This window comes from Emydura macquarii, unplaced genomic scaffold (assembly GCF_026122565.2).
Source record: "Emydura macquarii macquarii isolate MOO-44397 ecotype Brisbane River unplaced genomic scaffold, CSIRO-AGI_Emac_v2 contig_2742, whole genome shotgun sequence".
NCBI lineage: Eukaryota > Metazoa > Chordata > Testudines > Chelidae > Emydura > Emydura macquarii.
This window is the reverse complement of record NW_027132879.1, coordinates 105,090-124,994: the sequence shown is the minus strand read 5'-3', so window position 1 is coordinate 124,994 and position 19,905 is coordinate 105,090. Positions and strand designations below refer to the sequence as shown.

Genomic DNA, 19,905 nt, shown 5'->3' with positions numbered 1-19,905 from the left:
CATGGACTTTGCAAACAGATGCAAAAAAGAAGTAGGTCAGATTCTGCCCCTTTCCAGCTAAGGAGCAAATCCAAATCCCATTGAAGTCAGTGGGAGTCTTTGGATCAGGCCCTGAGGCAGATCCATTTATCTGAGATCTTCTCTGGTAGAGATATTAAGCTTTTCCATGTCCCTCACTTTTGTCTTTGTCTTGAAAGGTTATAGAACATACAGTCCTCAGTGGCTTTATATTCTCAGGTTAAAGAGTGCTGTTGCTCAAATAGGAAGCAACAACAGCAAAGGAATAACACACTTAGTGGCACATGTAAATTTCAGAGTATTTGCTGGCTTCTTATCTCCCTTCCTGCTTCTCTCTCTCAAAATAGGTTGGGTAAATATCCTGGTACTTGCCAGCACTAAGGTCCAAAGACTTAGATGTTTTTTAAAGAATTATTTTTAGGTCAGATCTTGAAGTCACTCCTGTATTATCCATGGTTCTTTTAAGAGTTCTGATTTTGTAGCTTTTTTTTAAAAATAAACTTGATGGTCTGGGAGCTTTCAAAGCTCCTCTGTGTTACTGGTGGACTATCTTTTCTAATAGATGAGGATCCAAAATCGTAAGGATCCAAAATACAGGTCTGTCACGTGGCACCCAAAACTCTCATTGACTTTAATGGAAGTGTAGTCTGTGCAAGTACTACGGAATCTAGGTTGGATATTAGGAAAAACTTTGTCACTAGGAGAGTGGTGAAGCACTGGAATGGGTTACTAGGGAGGTGGTGGAATATCCATCCTTGGAGGTTTTTAAGACCTGGCTTGATAAAGCCCTGGCTGGGATGATTTAGTTAGGGTTGGTCCTGCTTTGAACTGGGGGTTTGATTAGATGACCTCCTGAAGTCCCTTCCAACCCTAATGTTCTCTGATTCTATGATCGGACCCCTGGATAAAAATTATTAAATATATTAGTGAGAGGCTGATTAAATAGAAGAATTTTCTATATTTTATCAAACTACCAAGGGCTAAAACCTATGGCCAAGATTTTTTTTTTTTTTTTTTGTAAATAGGTACCTAAAGCCATATTTAGGCACTTAATAAATAGCTTGACTTTCAAAAGTGCTAAGCACCCCACTGCTCTCACTGAAGTTTGCGTACATATCAGTTGACTTCAGGGGGAACTACTGGTTGCTAAGTGCCTCTAAAAATCAGATGTGTAAATGGTGTCGAACTATGGATTTCGAAGCATGACTTTAGACATCTACATACCTGATCTATTTCCACTTAGTCCATGGGAAGCTAATTGCCATTGCCATAAACAGGAGCAGGACTTTGCCCTATAGGGTCAGTCTTGGACTTTGTAAATTCTCAGAGCTTACTACTGTGAGCAGAGATAGTCCTGCTTGTTTGTTTTAGCTCTGACCAAATGCAACATGCTGGATTTAAAAAAAATAAAAATAAAAAAATCTAGATCTGTATCTATCTGAGAGGAGGTTTGGGGACAGCTGGAGGGGGGAGAGATGGGGAGAGGGAGTCTGGGATTGTTGTGGGAAGACAGCCTGCCTTGACAAATGCGTTTTGTTCTCTGGTACAACTCCCTCCACCTGCAATCAGCCACCCGTATCCTGGCTTCCCCCTTATGACAAGGCAGCTGTAACAGGGGAGGATGGTCCAGTGGTTGAGCCCCTAGGCTGGGACCTGGGAAGCCTGGATTCAATTCCATAGAACTGAAGCTCTGCCATAGAGTCCCTCTGTGTCCTTCCCAGTCCCTTAGCCGTTGTGTGTCTCAGATGCGTGTACCTCACAGGGGTGTTGTGAAGATAAGTACATTCAATATGGTGAGGGGTTCTTATGCTACAATAGGGGTACAATAGGTAGGTAGCCTACACGCAGGCTTGGTCTACGCTACAGAGTGAGGTCGACCTGACAATGTCAGTGTACACACTCCAGCCTTGCTCCCGCCTATGTGAGTGCCCTGCTACACCGACATAAAAACTCCACCTCCATGAGAGGCCTAGGGCTTATGTTGGTGTAGTCATGGCGATGCAGTGTCCATGCAGACACTTCAGGTTGCTTACATTAGCTGTTGGCTGTCATTCTTGTCAATTTCACAGCTCTGTGCTCCAACCCTGGAACTGGGGGGTAGGCGGGTGGCTCCCTGCTCCCAGCCGGGCTGCCTCTGGACTTTCCATCCCACTCCCCGTGAGGAGCCCAGGAGCTGCCTGGACTCTGGGCGTGGAACTCCCCGCCACTGGGAATGGGTGGGGCAGCAGGGCTCTTAATATTAGTTTAGGCAGCAGGGCTCTCAGAGGCAGGGAGCAGGGAACCGAGATCCCAGAGGAGGGGCTTCAGCAAGATGCTGCGTGCCGAGCTGGGAGCCCAGGCTCTCAGCCCCCCACACTTGCTCCTCTTAAGTCCTGGTGAGCACGCACACCATTGACAAAAGGAAGGCAGCGTGAATGCAAACCACCGTAATAATTACACAGTAGGGCACAGTAATTGCTGCGGTGGTTGTAAGTCGGCCTAACATAGGTCGACTTAAGTTTCTAGCGTAGATGTGCCCTCAGTGGTAGAGGGTTGCTTTGAGGCCATTGAGTAAACGTATTTTACAAAGTGGGTAAGTATAATTATTTCCATTTTACAGATGGGGAAATGGAGGCACAGCAAGGTGAGTAGCTAAAGTTTGTACACAAAGTTGAGACCGTACCTCTGGGAAGGGCAGAGCAGTCTAGACTGCTTGTCCCAGTCCTATCAAAATAAATTGCCTCCATAAACAGGGCAAAAATGGAAACCTGTTTGCTAAAGAGCGATCCAATCAAACGTCTGCACTAATAGCTGCTGTGCTGGAGTTCACTTGTAAATTCTGTCTGTATTATTATTGCAGGGTGGACACTTGTGAGTGAAGGACGAGGTGAGAGTGTCAGTGACCGGTGGAATGGAGGCCTGATGTAGATGCAAACATGGGTAAGGAGTGGGTTCCGCTGGAGCGACTGACTCTGTCTCTAACAGGTGACTGTGGGTTAGTGTACCTGACAAAACAGCCCAGAGCAGGAGAATCTGCAGAAATAGCTTTGATCAACATGCAATGGATTTGCTCTCTTGCCTTCCAGGCAACAAAAGAGTCCCAAAGGAAACACCGCTATTGGTGTCTTTGTGGTCTTACGGGCAAGTCACTTCAGCTCTCAGGGCCTCTGTTTATAGTGCAAGCTCTTTGGAGCAGGGACATCCTTGCTATGTACCTGTATGTCAGATGGGACCTCGAGGTCCTACTGTAATGCTAAAAAATAATGAATTGGCTAGTGTATATGTGCATCACTGCCCTCTACTGGATGGAATATGCTCAATTGTGTGTCCTAAGCCCGATACTGCTCATGGAGGTCTGCCTTTCACTCAAGTAGTAGGAGTCTGTCGTTCTGGACATAGAGGATGATCCCGATTTTATGCATGCTGTAGCCATGAAGATCCAAGTGGCAAGGACTTGTGGCACAGTGAAGTTCTAGGCAGCCATGGTTTTGTAACACTGATGCATTGCGCACTGGCCGTGTGCTTGGTGCTGTATCAGTGACATTTTAAAAAAATGCTTAAGGGAGTTGGGCAGCTGGTTCCCACTGACTTTTAATGGGCATTAACCTAACTCCTTAAGTCTCCTTTGAAATTCCTACCCTATGTGTAGAGAGAAATCACAGCACCTCCATCAGGAGCTTGCAATCTAAATCCATTGCAAAGAGCTAAGACATAGATAGAGGACTCAATATTGTTGTGGCACTGGTATGTGTATCTGTCTCCCTGGGTGGTCAACTACTCAATGGCGTCACAGGAGAAGTGAGTTTTAAGGAGGGTTTTGAAGGAAGAGAGAGGAAACAACCCTGTGCTGCAATTGCTGTGGGCTTCTTGGCTCAGGATAAAATACTTCTTTGATGGCATTTATGGGTTTATAATCCCAAAAATCCAGACAAAACAAGTACAGGAAAGCTCTTTGCAAAGTGAACACTATTTCAGTGAAAAAGATGAACTGAGCTCTTCCTAAATGCTATGTAAACCAATGGGCCAACTTACCAGCTAATGCATCCAGTAATACATCCAACAGTAGCAGAATTTCAGCCCCTCTTCTCTATGGTTGTTTTATTTCTCCAAATCAAAACCGCTCAGTACAGATCAAGCCCTTAAAACACGTTCTGTTTTCTGCAATTCTCACTCTCTAACTGACCTTGGGTTGTCCTTTGTATTTCCCAGGTGGGCTGGGTCTGAGTTGCACGCTCACATCATGTGACCTCTGGAATAATTCCCATCACCTAGGGAGGTGGGTTATACCTGGCACAGGTGAGGCTGAGCCCCACTCTTGTAAAGGGCTAGGTCACCCAAAGACATGATCTCACAAATGTAGGGGAGTAGAGGTCCTGGGAGATTAGTGATTGGAGAAGGAGCCTTCACTGTGAAATCCAGCCCAAGACAGAATTGTAGGGCTGCTGAAATTGGAAGAATGTTTCATTTATTTCTTCCCCCTCCATTTCATCTCCCTCCCATTTCCCCATTGGAAACGGGGAATAAAGGGGAGAAAAGTGCCATCTCCCTCCTCTTTTGCTTTTTCTTCCTTTATTTATTATGATAATTTTTATTTCTGTGGGAAAAATGGGGTTGGAGAGAAGGCATAATTTTTAAAGTAAAAAATGTTAAAGGGGAGAAACTGAGACAAACATTTTTAATTTAAAAATATTCGTGGGGGGGTGGAGGGAGAGAAGCAAAATATTCAAACAACTGTGAAAATGTTCATTCTTTGCTATATTGGGGGAGGGGGAGACAGAAAATGTTGACCCGCTTTAGTTGTTACCTTCTGATGATTGATGTGCAGTGAGTTGGCAGCTTCAATCCAATCGTTAATTGACCAGCTATTTGAGGACTTTCCCTTTTACTGGAATTTTGGTAAGTGAAAGCTATGGGCTAAGCCTGGGATTTAGATCCCTCTTCATTGTGTGAATGTGGCTGGGTTAGATCTTAACAGTGCCCTTCCATGCTCTGCTGGGTGCTCCATACCTGTGGCTGCTTTGATCTGTCTCCCTGGGTCTGTACACACCTCTTGCATATATGAACCTTATTGTAACATAAGTGCACTGTCCACACACAGGCAGTTAGAACTGCCAGGCTGCAGTGGTCAAGAACACAATGTGAGCATAACTCTAGTCTCAATGGCCCAGTTGTTTGGGCGGGATGGGTACAAGATATACAGAATAATTACTGCCTTGCTAAGTTGTTGCTTTTACTGCCCCATTTACTTTCCTCTCAGAGTCACTAGACTATGGGAGTTTATATGTGGGTGCACTGAAACTGCAGAGAGGTGAAGGGAAGGTTAATGTTTAATCCACAGTGGGTGGGTGTTTTATTTTTGTGATCTACACCAGGTGATGTTTTGAAGAATAACTTATTATCCATGTCTGAGCACTGTAATCGTATACCTCAGCAGCACTATTTAACACAGCTGCATCTCCGAAATCCTGACTTAGATTTCTTTTTAAATTTAAAAGAAACAACCACCCCAGATGCCTTGTAAGGAAAATCATTAGCACAAATGAGGTATTCAGTAACTTAGATTTCATCATAACCCCATTTTCCTGTGTTTCAAAGAAGCAGCATTGCCCCTCATAAATAGAAAACAGGATGTGAAGTCGGAGGATCTGGTTTCTCTTCTGGCTTTGTCACTTATATACTGTGTGACCTTGGGCATGTTACTTAATGTTTGTGCCACATTTAGTTAGCTCCATGCTAATGATATCTCTGAAGAATGGATGTTTGTGTAGACGACACAATACAAATATAAAAAATCATCAGTAATGAACTTTTCAGAGGCATTTCAAAGAGACTGTGTGACCTAGCAGTTAGAGCAGGGATCAGGGAACTTACACCAGTGCATCTCCAGTGGAACTCAGGGCAGAACTTTTTATTTCCAGCTCTTACCCTGGACAAGTGACTCAGGCCCTGATTCCTCCTAGCCTTACAACCCCTCTGCACCAGGTTGTGTAACCCACAGACTTATATGTCAGCATTTCATTTCATGTCTTTATTTTTAAGCCCAAAGAGTGGGAGAGAAGCAAGGGGGGGGGGGGGCACATGGATTTTAGTTTGACTCCTGTGTTTCACTGCATAGGTGCGGGACAGGGCAACTTAGTTAGAAGGGCCCAGAGACCTCACAAGGAGAGTGAATGGAAGTTATTGGGCATGCTCCACAGCCGATTCTGAAGCTGGGAGGGTGGGGTTCTGTGGAGGTCGAGCAGTCTAGCAGGTCCCAGGCATTCACCACCTGAGAGCTGACAGTCTGAGAGAAGGAGATTATAGATATGGGCGTTGGAGACAGCCCTGCGGGCGCAGTGGGTGATCAGCATACAGCCGAGAGATGTGCCTGCTGTGAGAGTTGGGTCCCAATACCTTTTCCACGTTGGATACAGGTGGCAATTTCCCAAAGCTCACTGGAAACCAAGGAGAGAGCTGGCTGTTGGCTCAGGGACCGTAACTGCTGCTGGCCATGAGGCTCTTTGGACTGTGTCCCTGAGGATGTTCTGAGGTGATTGGAGGGTGCAGAGAGGCTGCCGTTCTCCTTGGTTTCAAGTGACATGCACACACCTTTTTGAAGGCCCCCCTGGTAGGACAGAGACATCATCTGTGTGACAAGATCGGAGCGGAGTGGGTCTGTGCATTCTGAAGTATAAAAGTGTGTGTGCTCTGTTGAAGTCTTGCCCTGAAATATATGCAACAGCATCAAAGTAGGGAAGTCCATAGTAAGAACACCAGCCAACTTACTGCCGGAGAGCTTTGGTTTAATAGTTACTCATAAGTATGCCAAATACTATTTACAGCAGGATTTGTGTGTGTAGGTACTAATTTATTTCTTTGTGCGTACTAAGAAATGGTATCTCTTTGAAGCTGACTGGGAACTGTTCACACCCACATTCAGAGGTTTGCATATCATAGCCCTGAGGTTGAACTCTGTGTAGTACAGAACTATGGCCTGGGATTCAGCAGAGACGTAAGCTGAGGTGCAGAAAAAGGGGAGTGTGAGAGTTGTTCATCAAAATGGGTGAGCAAGTATAAATCGCCCCCTCTGCTACCACCAGGGAATGCCCTTGATGCAGGAGATCCTCTGTGTTGGCGCACACAGTCAGCTCTGTGTCACCTTTGGGTGCAGAGAGAGTTCCAGGGTGGGCTGGCAGAAGGTGAGACAGGTAGGGATGGGACTGTGGAGCAGCCACTGGTGATTTCGTCCCCCTGCAAAGCTCCGTAGGGGCTGTTGAAGCAGGGTGGAATCGGAGGGTTAGTCCAGTCTGTGCAATGAGTAAAGCAGGCACAAAATACCTCCCTTTGTCCGCATAGGAGCCTACAACAATGCAGGCGTGAATCTACTCTTTAATTTTTCTGTGCTTCAGTTTCCCCATTCTAAAATCGAGGCCATGCCTATCTGTTTTTTGTAAAGGGCTTGTTGATCCTCCTGTGATCGGAGCTAGAAAAGTGCAGAGGATTTGTAGTATTGTTCCATGTCTCCCACGATTTTTTGCCAATTAATAATATTTGTGTTTAGGCAAGCACTTCCTTCCTCCCAGATCCTGCACTCCTCTGGAGTCCTCCCACATACCTCGTGCACTCTAAACTCCCGCTGAGTGGGGTACCCAGCAGTGCAGGATCAGCCCAGTAATGCTGTATTTGGGACAACTCAGTTATTGCCCTGGCAACAGATTGTGAACTCTCCAACCCAGGACTGTGGCTTCACTGTAGTGTTGAGCATTAGGGGAAGCCCGGCTGGGAGGGAAAAAGAACCCTTTATGAGAGCACAAATACCTTCAATGATAGCAGAGGGAGCTCAGGAAAATAACCAGCCAGCTACATTTCTGTGTAAACATTTTTCTTCTTTCAAGTCTGCTCCAGTGTCACATTCCTTCCTTAAGGGTCCGATCCTGCATTCCTCCCCCACTCAGAGTTCCCACAGAAGCCTGAAGCTTCTAACTTGAATCTACAAACGATAAAAATGAAGACGAAGACTCTTGCAAACTTTCCCGTTAGGCTCTGATCCAGCAGATTACTTATGTATGGCTGTAAATTCTATAGGATCCCATGGCTTTGATAGGGTGGTGTTGAGTGCCATTTGAAATCTCTGTGTTTTCTGGATATGCCTCCAATCCTCATGGTGTGGTCCTCTCTGTATGCTAGCTCTGTGTGCCTCTGCATAGCATAAGGAACAGGCGTGTGCTCTGTGCTGTTAATGTTTAACTGAGGTTGGAGCCGTGAACGCTTTCATTTACCTTCCTTGGACTGAGGGATTCCAAAGTGTGTTGCTCAGTGGTATAAGTGCTACTTTTTCACACACAGAGATTTGCTAATTGAACGGTCTCTAGGTCATTTGACAGATTTTTGAGGTGGGGATACGCGAGGTGGTGAATAGCTTGTTATGCAAGGACTTCTGTAATCCTGGGCATTCACCTCTCTAAATAATAATAATAGTAATAATAATAATAATACCTAGCTCTTTTCATATGTCCATTTCAAATCACTTTACAAAGGAAGTCCAGTAACACTAGTCCCCATTTTACAGATGGGGAAAAGTGAGGCACAGACAGGTGATGGGATTTGCCCAGGGTCACCCAGCAGGCCAGTGGCAGAGATAGAAATAGAATTTAGGTCTCTTGTGTCCTAGTCTAGTGCCACTAGGCCATCCTCAGGAATTAATAATTACTAGCTAATAGGCCTATTAATAAAACTACAGAATAATTATGGGCTCAAGCCTGAGCTAATTTAGGTGTGTACTACTCCCATTGATCTTCAAATGGGATTAATAGCTCTGCAACTGAAGACAGAATTGAGCCTTATGTTTGTAATTTTTGTTTTGAAATATTCAAATTGAGCAGAAAGAGGCATCATTAGTTGTAGCCGTGCAATGAGCTGCTGCAGTGTATGGATTATTTTGTGCCTCTGGCTGTATTGAATTAGATAGCTTGATGAATGTGACCTAATAATGTGCTTCTCAAAGCTGTAGCCAGCTAAGCCCCTGCTGCCAGAGGAAGTGGACCTGCGTGGAGTTACAATCACCTGAACCTGCAGTAACAGGGTGCTGAATGGGTCCTCTGGGCCCCAGTGGATTATTAAAGAATTTTTATTTCCTGTGCCTGGGTCCAGGTTTGTGCCCTGGTGTTCGCGTCCTGCTTTGTTTGAACAGACGTGTCTCCTGCACTTGTGTTGACATCGTCTCCCTGCTGAGATCCATAGAGCGGCAATGAGATTTTATTTCTCCCCCCTGCATGTTTTCAAGCCAAGCGTCCATATCTGTGAGCATAATTTTGTGCCCACAGTAAATTGCTCCCACAGCTTTGTGCCCTCTGTTGTATTCATGGCTCTTTCCTGGCAATTCAGTGTTGTATTTGTGGCGGGGTGAAGGGGGGAATAAATTATGGGGACAAAACTGCACCTTGAAAAATGGAGGCATCTTGAACTTTGACAATGGCAGGGACAGTATATAGCGAGACAGCCTTAGAAAAGGGTCTTTTACTGTGTGGGAGGAGGAACCTCTCTGTTCTTGTTCTTGTTTTTATCCTTGCCTTATATCTGCCGTATAAGGGTTGTCTTACCGTGAGGGTTAGGAAATCGCAGTGGGGTGTTTGTGACTAGTTTTGTAAGCCGGATGGCGCAGTCGGAGCGTGGATAATGCAGTCAGAGTGTGTTCAAGGAAGAGCTGAGTGGGGCTTCTGTGTTCGTGAAATGTGTCTTTTAAGGACAGACGGCCATGTTCTAAGCTGTGCCTCTCAGGAGGCAGGGCACAAAAGGCTGAGCCCAGAAAAGGTGGGGAGCAAAGCTGGCTTCATGCCTTTTATGCCTCCCTCCTCCTGGCTCCAGCAATATGTAACTTTTGGTATTTTTTGGGGGTCGGGGGGGGGGGGGAGGAAGGAAGGAAGCACAGTTTAAAGATTCTGGTGCTATGCAGCAGGGTTCAAGGAAGGGCACATAAACCCTGGCAGAAATCGGGGGAGGGAGGGGGGAGAGCATGTGACCCTCCCTCCCCCGTGCGTCACCTCTGTCCTGGTTGCTGGAGTTAGTGCCACTCCAGGGGCTTCTCTAACATATTTAGGCCATGCAGGTCTGTAGTGATTAGTACACTGGCCATTCCTCCCCTAGGCCGAGGGCTGCTTTGGAGAGTGACGTAGAGCTGCCTACTTCAACCCTGTTCCAGTGGAGCAGCGTAAAGGAGCCTGTATGGGAGTGTTGTTTGGGGTCAGAGTTAAGGTTACATGTTTCCTGCGGGGAGGGGCTGTGTTGTGGAGTGGGGGTGAGGAAGAGCTACATTGTTGAGTTTTCCAGTGTTTTGAGATTACCTGGGTGGAACTGTGTTTGTGGGGAGAGGAGGCACGCTACCTATCCAGGTCCCATAAGTCTTCTGGGCAACTGAGCCTTGAATCTACCTGGCAGATTCATCTCAACCCTCTTTTAGCTCTTTAAGGATGTGGGGCATTACTTAACCTAACAGGCCCTCCTTCTGGGTATTAAAGGAGGAGAAGAAAGCAGGATGTGGAAGAGGGGAGGAGGCTACTCTCCTGCTGGAGCCTTTATTCGAAAAGCCATTGGATAAACCCCACAGGGGGTAAGATCTTCATCTGATTTATAATTACACCATGTCAAGAGAAGGATAGTTGTTAGCTGGGTTATTTGTTATACGCTATGTAAGGGAAATCACTGAGTCTGTTTAGGGTGGGGGAAAACACACCTGTAACGATTGTGTTTTTAAAACAAGTAATACAACTGCTTGTACAACACCACAACTTTGAAGGTTTCTGCCTTAGGCATTTCTAAGACATGAGCCTCTGTCACACTGATGTAAATTAGGAGTAATTCCATTGCCTCCAATGGAGTTGTACTACTCTTCTGGTTTCCCTGGGGGAAATTCAAATGGGAGTTAAATTCCATGCCAGCCACCCTGTCTAATCAGCCTGCCAAGATTGGAGGTTGCAAATTGTTCTCCCATACTGTTTTCAACACTCTGTCTTACAAACCAGTTGGGGACTGAGAAGTTCATAAAATTGAGTATCTCACAATTACGGTAGGTCCAGTGCATAAGTTGCATGGTGCACTGCATCGTTTTCTTCTTGTCCTTGAAACCACTGCAAAGCGATTTCCAATGCATGGAAGGCATCAGAATGTGAATGGAGAGCCGACTTGTTCTTCACTGAAATCACTTTCATTAGGTGATTTTTGTTTTTCCTGTAGTGGAAAAATGGTACATATAACTGGTTGCTTGTCAGATTGGTGTTCATAAAATGGAGGCTCTACCGTACTAAAGTGCTGATCAAGCAAATGCTGAAGTGTTTGCGTAACTTTATGTACTGATTCCCTTGAAGTCAGTGACACTGTTCATGGCCACAGGTATATAGGATTAGTGCCTTGCTCTTCCATACATCTAGAAGATATTCTGATCACCACATCTGTGCTGCACTGCAATTATTTCCTTTAGGATAAAAATGCACTTAAATGAGTTGAAAGAAGCTTTCTGTCTGAAGAAACTACTGTTAACCTTCAACTCCTGCATGGAGATGTGGCCTTAAATGTCTTCTGAATTGGTCACATTCCTAGATTATGGTAAATATGAGTTCAAGAACCTGAAGTACCGTAGTGCTTTTCTGTTTACAGAGATCCAAAGTTGCTTAGAACATCAATGAGCAAACCTTCAGAGCGGCTTCAGAAATCCTGCATTGCAGTAGGGTCTTCCATTACTCGATCGTATACTAGTGGTGCTTGTGACATTCAGAGCTACATTCTGCCCTCAGTTACACCATTATAACCCCAGTGATCCCTCTTACAGGGTTGCATGGAGGTGAATGACAGCAGAATGTGACTCACGAGTCATAAGCAATGATACAAAGGAAGTGTGCTTTGTCGGTAACCATGGTTTCAGCACAGTATGCAACAATCTGAATGACTGGGTTTTTTGAGCTGAAATTTAAATACTTTTCCTCCAGTGTGACTGGCTAATGAGATTAATTGTGCTGTGCTCGCTTATGTTTAAATGAAGGATTCTCTATTTATCTAACATTAGATGGACATTTATAACATTCTGTATTGCTGCAAACAAGATAAGAGGACTTGCAGCTGGAAGGAATAGAAGGAGGAAGGCCGGAGAATCGCACCAACACCAGGAAGAGACAGGTCTACTCCCTACTAAGAAGAACGGATAGACCTGTAACCAGAGCTGATCCAGAGAACAGAAGGGTGTGCTTTCTGCCAGGAGCTAAGATATGTGGTGTGGACCTGAGGCTGAAGAGGATCCTAGTGGGAGCAGGCAAAAATCCACTGATTGTCCTTCACTTGGGAACAAATGATACTGTTTGATTCTTGCTGGATTGCATCCAGGGAGACTACGCCAGGTTGGAGAAGATGCTTAAAGAAATGGAGGCCCAGATGATCTTCAGTGGAATTCTACCTGTCCCTAGAGGCAGAGAGTGAAGGCAAAACAAGATTATGATGATCAACAGATGGCCCAGGCAGTGGTGCTGGGAAGAGGACTTCAGGATGTTGGACCTCGGGAAGCCATTCACAGACAGAGGACTGTTCTCCTGGGATGTACTCCACCTCAGGATGGAGGGTGGCACAACTGACTACAAGAGCTTTAAACTAGAAATCTGGGGGAGACAGTTGAGAGATGCTCATGTAATCTCCACACCTGACTCAAGTATTGAGCATGAGGGAAATCTAGTAAGAGAGGATACAGCAATGAAGCAAGGGACAACAGAGGGTAGGAGAATGGACTCCAAGAGGAAAGATAGTGTCATTGTTATTGGCACGGTTGCTATAGGCAACAATGGCAGTAAAATCACTCTCTACAGGGCGAGGAATCTGAGTGAAGCCAAGCTGAAACAACTAAGACGTCTGTATACCAATGCGAGGAGCCTGGGTAACAAAATGGAGGAACTAGAGCTACTGGTGCAGGAAGTGAAATCACACATTATAGGGATAACAGAAACATGGTGGAGTCATGACTGGAGTACAGATATTGAAGGGTATGTGCTGTTCAGAAAAAACAAATAAAGGCAAAGGTGATGGAGTAGCATTGTATATTAAGGAGTTAGACTGTAACAAAATCAGAAGTGATGGAATGGATAAAACGGAATCTGTTTGGGCCAAAATCATTTTGGGGAGGAAAGCTAACAGAGGCTCCACTGGGATGGTGCTTGTGGTGTGCTACAGACCACGAAGGTTCAATCTGGATATGAATGGAGACCTCTGTAATACTTTCAGTGAAATAAATACTGCTGGGAATTGTGTGATTATGGGATTCTTTAATTTACCAAATACAGATTTGAGGACAAGTGCTACTAATAATGATAGAGCCCAAATATTCCTGGGTATGATAGCTGACAGATTTCTTCACCAAATGACCACTGAACCAACAAGAGGTGAGGTGATTTTACATTTAGTGTGGGTAAATAGTGAGGACCTCATAGAAGAATTGATTGTAGAAGACAACCTAGGTTCAAGTGATCATGAGCTAATTCAGTTCAAACTAAATGGAAGAATAAACAAAAATAGGTCTGCAGCTAGGATCCTTGATTTCAAAAGGGCAAACTTTAAAAAAAAAAAAATTAAGGAAAGTAGTTAGGAAAGTGGACTCACATTGTAATGAGTAATGAGGTGGTTGGGGGATAGTGGCAGGGTGGCTAATGGAAATGGGGGTATGGAAGTAGAAATTACCACATTTGAGGTAGAAGTCAAACACAAACAGCTCAGTGGGAGAAAATTGAGGGGGGCCCATATAATTTCCATTCAAGAATATTAAAGGAACTGGCACACGAAATCACAGACTCAATAGCAAGGATTTTTAATGAATCTATAAACTCGGGGTTCAGACCCTATGACTGGAGGATTGCTAATATAGTATCTACTTTTAAGAAAGGGGGGGGAAAGTGATCCAGGAAACCACGGGCCTGTTAGTTTGACCTCAGTTGTATGCAATGTCTTGGAACAAATTTTGAAAGAGAAAGTAGTTAAGGACACAGAGGTAAACGGTAATTGGGATGAAATAAAATATGGTTTTACAAAAGGTAAAGACCAACTTTATTTCTTTCTTTAAGAAGATAACTGAGTTTTTAGACAAAGGAAATGCAGTAGATCTAACCTACCTCAATTTCAGTAAGACATTTGATACCGTTCCAAATGGGAATTTATTAGTTAAATTGGAGAAGATGAGAATTAATATGAGAATTGAAAGGTGGATAAGGTTAAAAGGCAGACTACAGCGGGTCATAGTGAAAAATGAACCGTCAGGCTGGAGGGAGGTTACTAGTGGAGTTCTTCGGTGGTAAGTTTTGGGACCAGTTTTATTTAACATTTTCATTAATGATCTTGGCACAAAAAGTGGGAGTGTGCTAATAAAATTTGTAGATGACACAAAGTTGGGAGGTATTGCCAATATGGAGGAGGACTGGAATACCATACAAGGAGATCTGGAGATCTTGAAAACTGGAGTAATAGAAATGGGATTAAATTTAATAGTGCAAGGTTATGCACTTAAGGACTAACAACAAGAATTTTTGCTATAAGCTAAGGATGTATCGGTTGGAAGCGACAGAGGAGGAGAAAGACCTGGGCGTATTGGTTGGTCACAGGTTGACTATGAGCCGCCAATGTGACGTGGCTGTGAGAAAGGCTGATGCAATCATAGGATACATCAGGCAAGTATTTCCAGTAGAGGCAGGGAAGTGTTATTACCTCTATACAAAGCATTAGTGAGACCTCATCTGGAATACTGTGTGCAATTCTGATCTCTCATGTCTAAGAAAAATAACTTCAAACTGGAACAGGTACAGAGAAGGGCCCCTTGGATGACCAGTGGACTGGAGAATCTACCTTACAAGAGAAGACCAAAGGAGCTTGACTTGTTTATCTTAACCAAACAAAGAATGAGGGAAGATGATATAGTTGCTTTCTATGAATAGATCATAGGGATCAATACCAGGAAGGGAGAGGAGTTATTTAAGTTACGTGCCAATGTGAACACAAGAACAAATGGATATAAACTGGCCATCAACAAGTTTAGTCTTGAAATTAGACTAAGGCTTCTACTAATCAGAGGAAGAATGAAATTCTGGAACGGGCTTCCAAGGGAACACTGGGGGCAAACCACCAACTGGTTTCAAAATTGAGCCTAGTAAGCTTATGGAGGGGATGGTCTGATAAGGTTGCCTACAATGGCATATGGCCTATCTGTGACTGCTAGCAGCAAATATCTCCAGTGGCCAGAGATGGGACACTAGATGGGGAAGGCTCTGAGTTACTACAATAAATTATTTCCCAAGTGTCTGGCTGGTGGATGTTGCCAACAGGCTAAGGGTCTTCCTGATCACCATATCTGAAATCAGGAAGGAATTTTCCCCAGGTCAGATTGGCAGAGACCCTGGAGGAGTTTTGCCTTCCTCCGCAGCATGGGACACGGGTCACTGGCTGGTTTAAACTAGTGTCAATGGTGGGTTCTCTGTAACCTGAAGTCTTTAAATCATGATTTGAGAACTTTGGTAATTCAGCCAGAGGTTCTGGGTCTATTACAGGAGCGAGTGGGTGAGGTCCTGTGTTCTGCAATGTACAGGAGGTCAGACTAGTTGGTCACAACGGTCCCTTCTGGCCTTAAGATCTGAGGTACCATTAACACTTGTACGGTGCTTTACATTTTTCAGAAGGGACAGGCCCCAGAGGAATGCTTGTATAGCACGCTGGTGTGTGTATTACAGGTCCCCCTACCCCAACCCGTGCCCAAGGATAGGGGCCTGTTATTGCCCTAGCTAGAGAGGCCTGGCTCTTTAGCTCAGTCTGTAGCAGTTCCTGCTTCCAGCTCTAGTAGTTCATCCCCCAGTGTGTTGGCCAAGATAACAGCCATTGTATTTGTTACCCAGGTGCTCCCCTCTGCTATCAACTCTTGGCTGCACTAGGGATTTTGCTCGTATAAAGAGTTGCTATGCTGCCAAAAGTTTCTAGGGTAGACCTGGCCTGTGTCTCGGTTCCCCGTCTGTAAAATGGGGATAATTTGTTCATTTCTCCCACGCTTAGTCTGTTTAGAAAGTGAGCTCTTGAAGGCAAGGAGCGTCTCTCTCACCATGTGTTTGTGCAGTGCTGAGGACAATGGGTCCATGACCCCAGCTGGGGCCTCTAGGCGCTAACATAAGGCAAATGATAAATGGTAAACAAGCCACCAAACGAATTCAACCCAGTGGTCAAAAACACCACAGCTTACAAAGCAGGACAGGAACAAGGAAAGAAAGATGAAGGTTGACGTCCCTATGGGAGCAGAGGTAAAGGTGTTTCCATCTCTTAGCTGTGCAGTGGCTTGTTTTCATGTATTTGGGCTTTTTACTATAACCTTAACTATGAAACCTGGGTTTCAAATGGCAGGTTTTGGTAACTGAAATGTTTTTGTCGGGTTTCTTTTCTTTCTTTTTAGTACTCATCTGTGCCTGGTCTGCACCGTTGGCCTGCATATAACTCTCTTCCTTGTCTGGGAATATACACAGGGGTTACATCCCCTCCCACTGGGGTGGAGTGTAGCCACTGAGAGGGCTTGTGGAATTTACACAGGCTGGATGCTTAGCCTGGGCTAACAACACTACTTTTGCAAAAAGCATCGTGAGATCTTTGACTGCGAATGATCAGGACTGTGGTTTTACATTTTGTCTAAATGGAGGCACCTCTGACAGCAAGCTGAGGCATTGGTTGTCAGGCTGGAGGGAGGTTACTCATGGAGTTCGTCAGGGATCACCATATTTGGAGTTGAGAAGGAAATTTCCCCTAGGTCAGATTGACAGAGACCCTGGGGGTTTTAGGTTTTTTTTGCCTTCCTCTGCAGTATGGGTCACGGGTAACGGGCAGCTTTAAACTAGCATAAATGATGGAGTCTCTGTACCTTGAAGTCTTTGAATCATGATTTGAGGATTTCAGTAACTCAGCCAAAAGCTATGGGTCTATTACAGAAGGGGGGGTGGGAGAGATGCTGTGGCATGCAATGTGCAGGGGGTCAGACTAGATGAACATGATGGTCCCTTCTTGCCTTAAAGTCTGAGCGTATGGTTCAGTAATGACTCAGCAGCTGATATTTGTCCCTTCTCCAGCACCGTGGGTTTTTCCTAGATCTCTGTCCCAACTTGGTTAGCTAGTGTGAGTTGATGAGATCATAGTCTGTGTTGCACGTAACTCTTCACAGGATCCTGTTTTACTTTTGCTGCCTCCCTGTCCACATTAAATTCAGCTGGTGCTCTTGTGTGTTGCTGATGGAAGCAGATCCATGGATCTATCGTTTGCTGCCTCTTAGTAATGACCTATTAGTGAAGCCAACAATAACAGGACTGTCTAGACTCTAGCTATCTGAACACTACTAAATTATTCCTTTGTCTCGTCTTCATTTCTGTGTCTCTTGACAGCTGGGCCATTTTGGGTGGTCTGTTGTGACCTTCAAACTCACAATTTCTGCTGTTATTTTCTTATGCAGAAGCTTACCTACCACACCAAAACTGAAACTTAACATCTCCTCATTCCTCTATCTGCTGTACACTGTAGAAGTAAAGCAGTATAGCAGGACTTTGAAGTATGCACCTGATGCAGGAAGATAGGCATCAAATTTCAGTAATTGCTTTAATCAGATTTCGCTTTGTCCCTGGTCCTGTAGAGTGCTGAGTATCCTAAACTCCAGTAGCAATCAACATACGCTGTGAGTGCCCAGCGCCTCGCAGGATTGCTTTGAGGTCTTGCTGAAATGGGTAGGGAGGCTTTCTTTAAAAATACAACACTGCCCACCCACCCACACGACAATTGTCATAGACAAAGGGCAATAGATTTGGTTGCAAAAGTATGCAGAAAGATGATGCCTGATATTCAGAGATGCTGAGCTTCTGTACCTCATATCGACTGAGCTGAAGTCAATGGGTGTCTTTTCCTTCTTCCTCGTTGCCTTTAATAGGAATTTGGATCAGGCCCACTGAGTTCATTTAGTGTTGTAGGCACTGAGGGCTTCTGAAAATCAGGCCCATTTCCTTTGAAATGGTATACGACCATGGCAATTTGAAAAGGGAAGATAACCCCCTGCTGTGTTTTTAGAAGTCTCCAATGTGTGTTAGTGATTCAGTAATAAAAAGGAGCAGGGCAGGGGGACATTAAAATAAATTCACCAGAAATGCTTTAAAGGAGTTGATGAATGTGATATGAAGGGGTCTGGTGATAGGGAAGAGGGAACAGGGGACAAAAACAACAGATAATACAAAAAAAAACATACTTAGACCCAGATCCACAGTGTTTAGGCTCCTAAGTTCCACTGACATTGGTGGGAGTTAGGAATCTAAATACTTTTGTTCTTTTCCTGTATTGTTGTTGCTGTCATAACTACCCTCTCTGGCCCCTGATCTAGTGTAATCAGCGATACCAGTGCTATACATGCTCTATGGATAAACAGTGGACTCAGCTCCACCAGGAATCCATCCTAGTACATTTCACCAGTGCTAAATTAACTGGGGAAGTGAACAAAAGGGGTTGGAGTGAAAGGGAGGTTGTGGGGACCAATTCCTTTCACCCAGCTGTTCATATCCCAGAAAACCAGCACAGCTTTCTAGACCCTTTGAGGGCATCTGAGTACCGCATAGCACTTCCTTTGCCTTGTGTAACTTGCAGTTGTCTTGCTGTGGATCTGGGACGGACCAGGGAGGTAGGTTTGCCGTGGAGTCGTCTTGCTGCTTTTTTTCATAAGGCTGCAGCACACTAGCCAAGAACTTGATCTTGCAAGTCCCCCACATGCATGGGCTTCCCATGCCTCCGTTGGGTTTTCTGCCCATGGAGGGCTCACCAGTGTGCACCTCAAAATTTGTTTTTAATATCGCCAAGTAAAGAACAGCAAAGGATGACGTGTCTTTAGCAGGAGAATCTTGGGAGTGGCATTTGGTTTTGATTATCCAGTAGACTCCACTCCTTGTTTGACACTTGATCAAACTAGCTAAGCTGGCTGCTCGGTTCCATGTAACAAAGTTCCCCGCCCTTTTACAGAGTCTGTTCGGGAATCCCAGGAGCCGCAATTAGGACGGGCCAGAGTTAGGCTGGGCAGTGGCAACTGTATGCAAGAACTTTGTAAACAGGTCTGTGAAAGGACAGTTTTGCAAGTGGTGATGTAAATTCTGCATCTGTGCTGGATGCAGCTGAAATCCTGATGCTTGTAGTGTTTGCTGTTAAGCTGGATGATCGAGAGTTGAGATCTATTTTGTGTTTTAACCTCTGAGGCATCTCTTGATGCGGAGAAATACACAGACTTTTCAAGGAAGTAAAGTGCATCTATTTTCATCTATTTTCTATGTGCACAACTTAGAAAGAGGTTCCTGAAATGCAAATGTTTCAGGTTTGAGTGGAGGAAGAGAACTTTTCGTACTTGTAACAAAACAAGAAAGTCATCTTTTTGCGGCTTCTCTGTCTCATCTTGCAGCAATAACAATAATTGTTTCAGGTTTGTGTAATCCTGTTTAGTGCAGCTAGTAATACTTTGCAGTCATTTATGGCTTTTCATCTGGGAAAGTGCTTTCAAAGTGCTTTAAATATGGGTGTCATCTACCACGTCAATAGATGGGGACACCAAGGTACAGAAAGTTTAAGACCTGAATGTTTCAGGTGTCTACTAATTTGGGTGTCCCCTTTTCCAGGAGCCCAACTTGAGAAAACTAGGGTCTGACTTTTTAGATTGCTTAACACCTGCATTGGCGGCTGATTTCAGTTGGAACTGTAGGGGGCTGGGTACTTCTGAAAATCAGTTGATTGAAGTGGGATACCCACATTTAGCAGACATAAGTGGCATAAGTGACTCAGCCAACATCACTACACGTGGCATTCGTTGGCAGAGTCCGTAGCAGAACCGAGATCGCCTGATCTCCTCTCTAACCACTGGACCATGCTGCCGGA

General features: G+C 44.7%; 1 protein-coding gene across 2 annotated transcripts in view; it reads left to right on the top strand.

Annotated features, from left to right (window-relative positions):
* The window catches only part of LOC137165087 (mitogen-activated protein kinase kinase kinase 3-like), a 113,756-nt gene that overhangs the window by 25,704 nt on the left and 68,147 nt on the right, over positions 1-19,905 (top strand). For both annotated transcript variants that reach the window (XM_067566179.1, XM_067566178.1), the window contains exon 2: positions 2,858-2,937. In XM_067566179.1, the coding sequence (XP_067422280.1) occupies positions 2,934-2,937 (4 nt within the window). In that variant the 5' untranslated portion in view covers positions 2,858-2,933. The remainder of the gene's footprint in view (positions 1-2,857; positions 2,938-19,905) is intronic.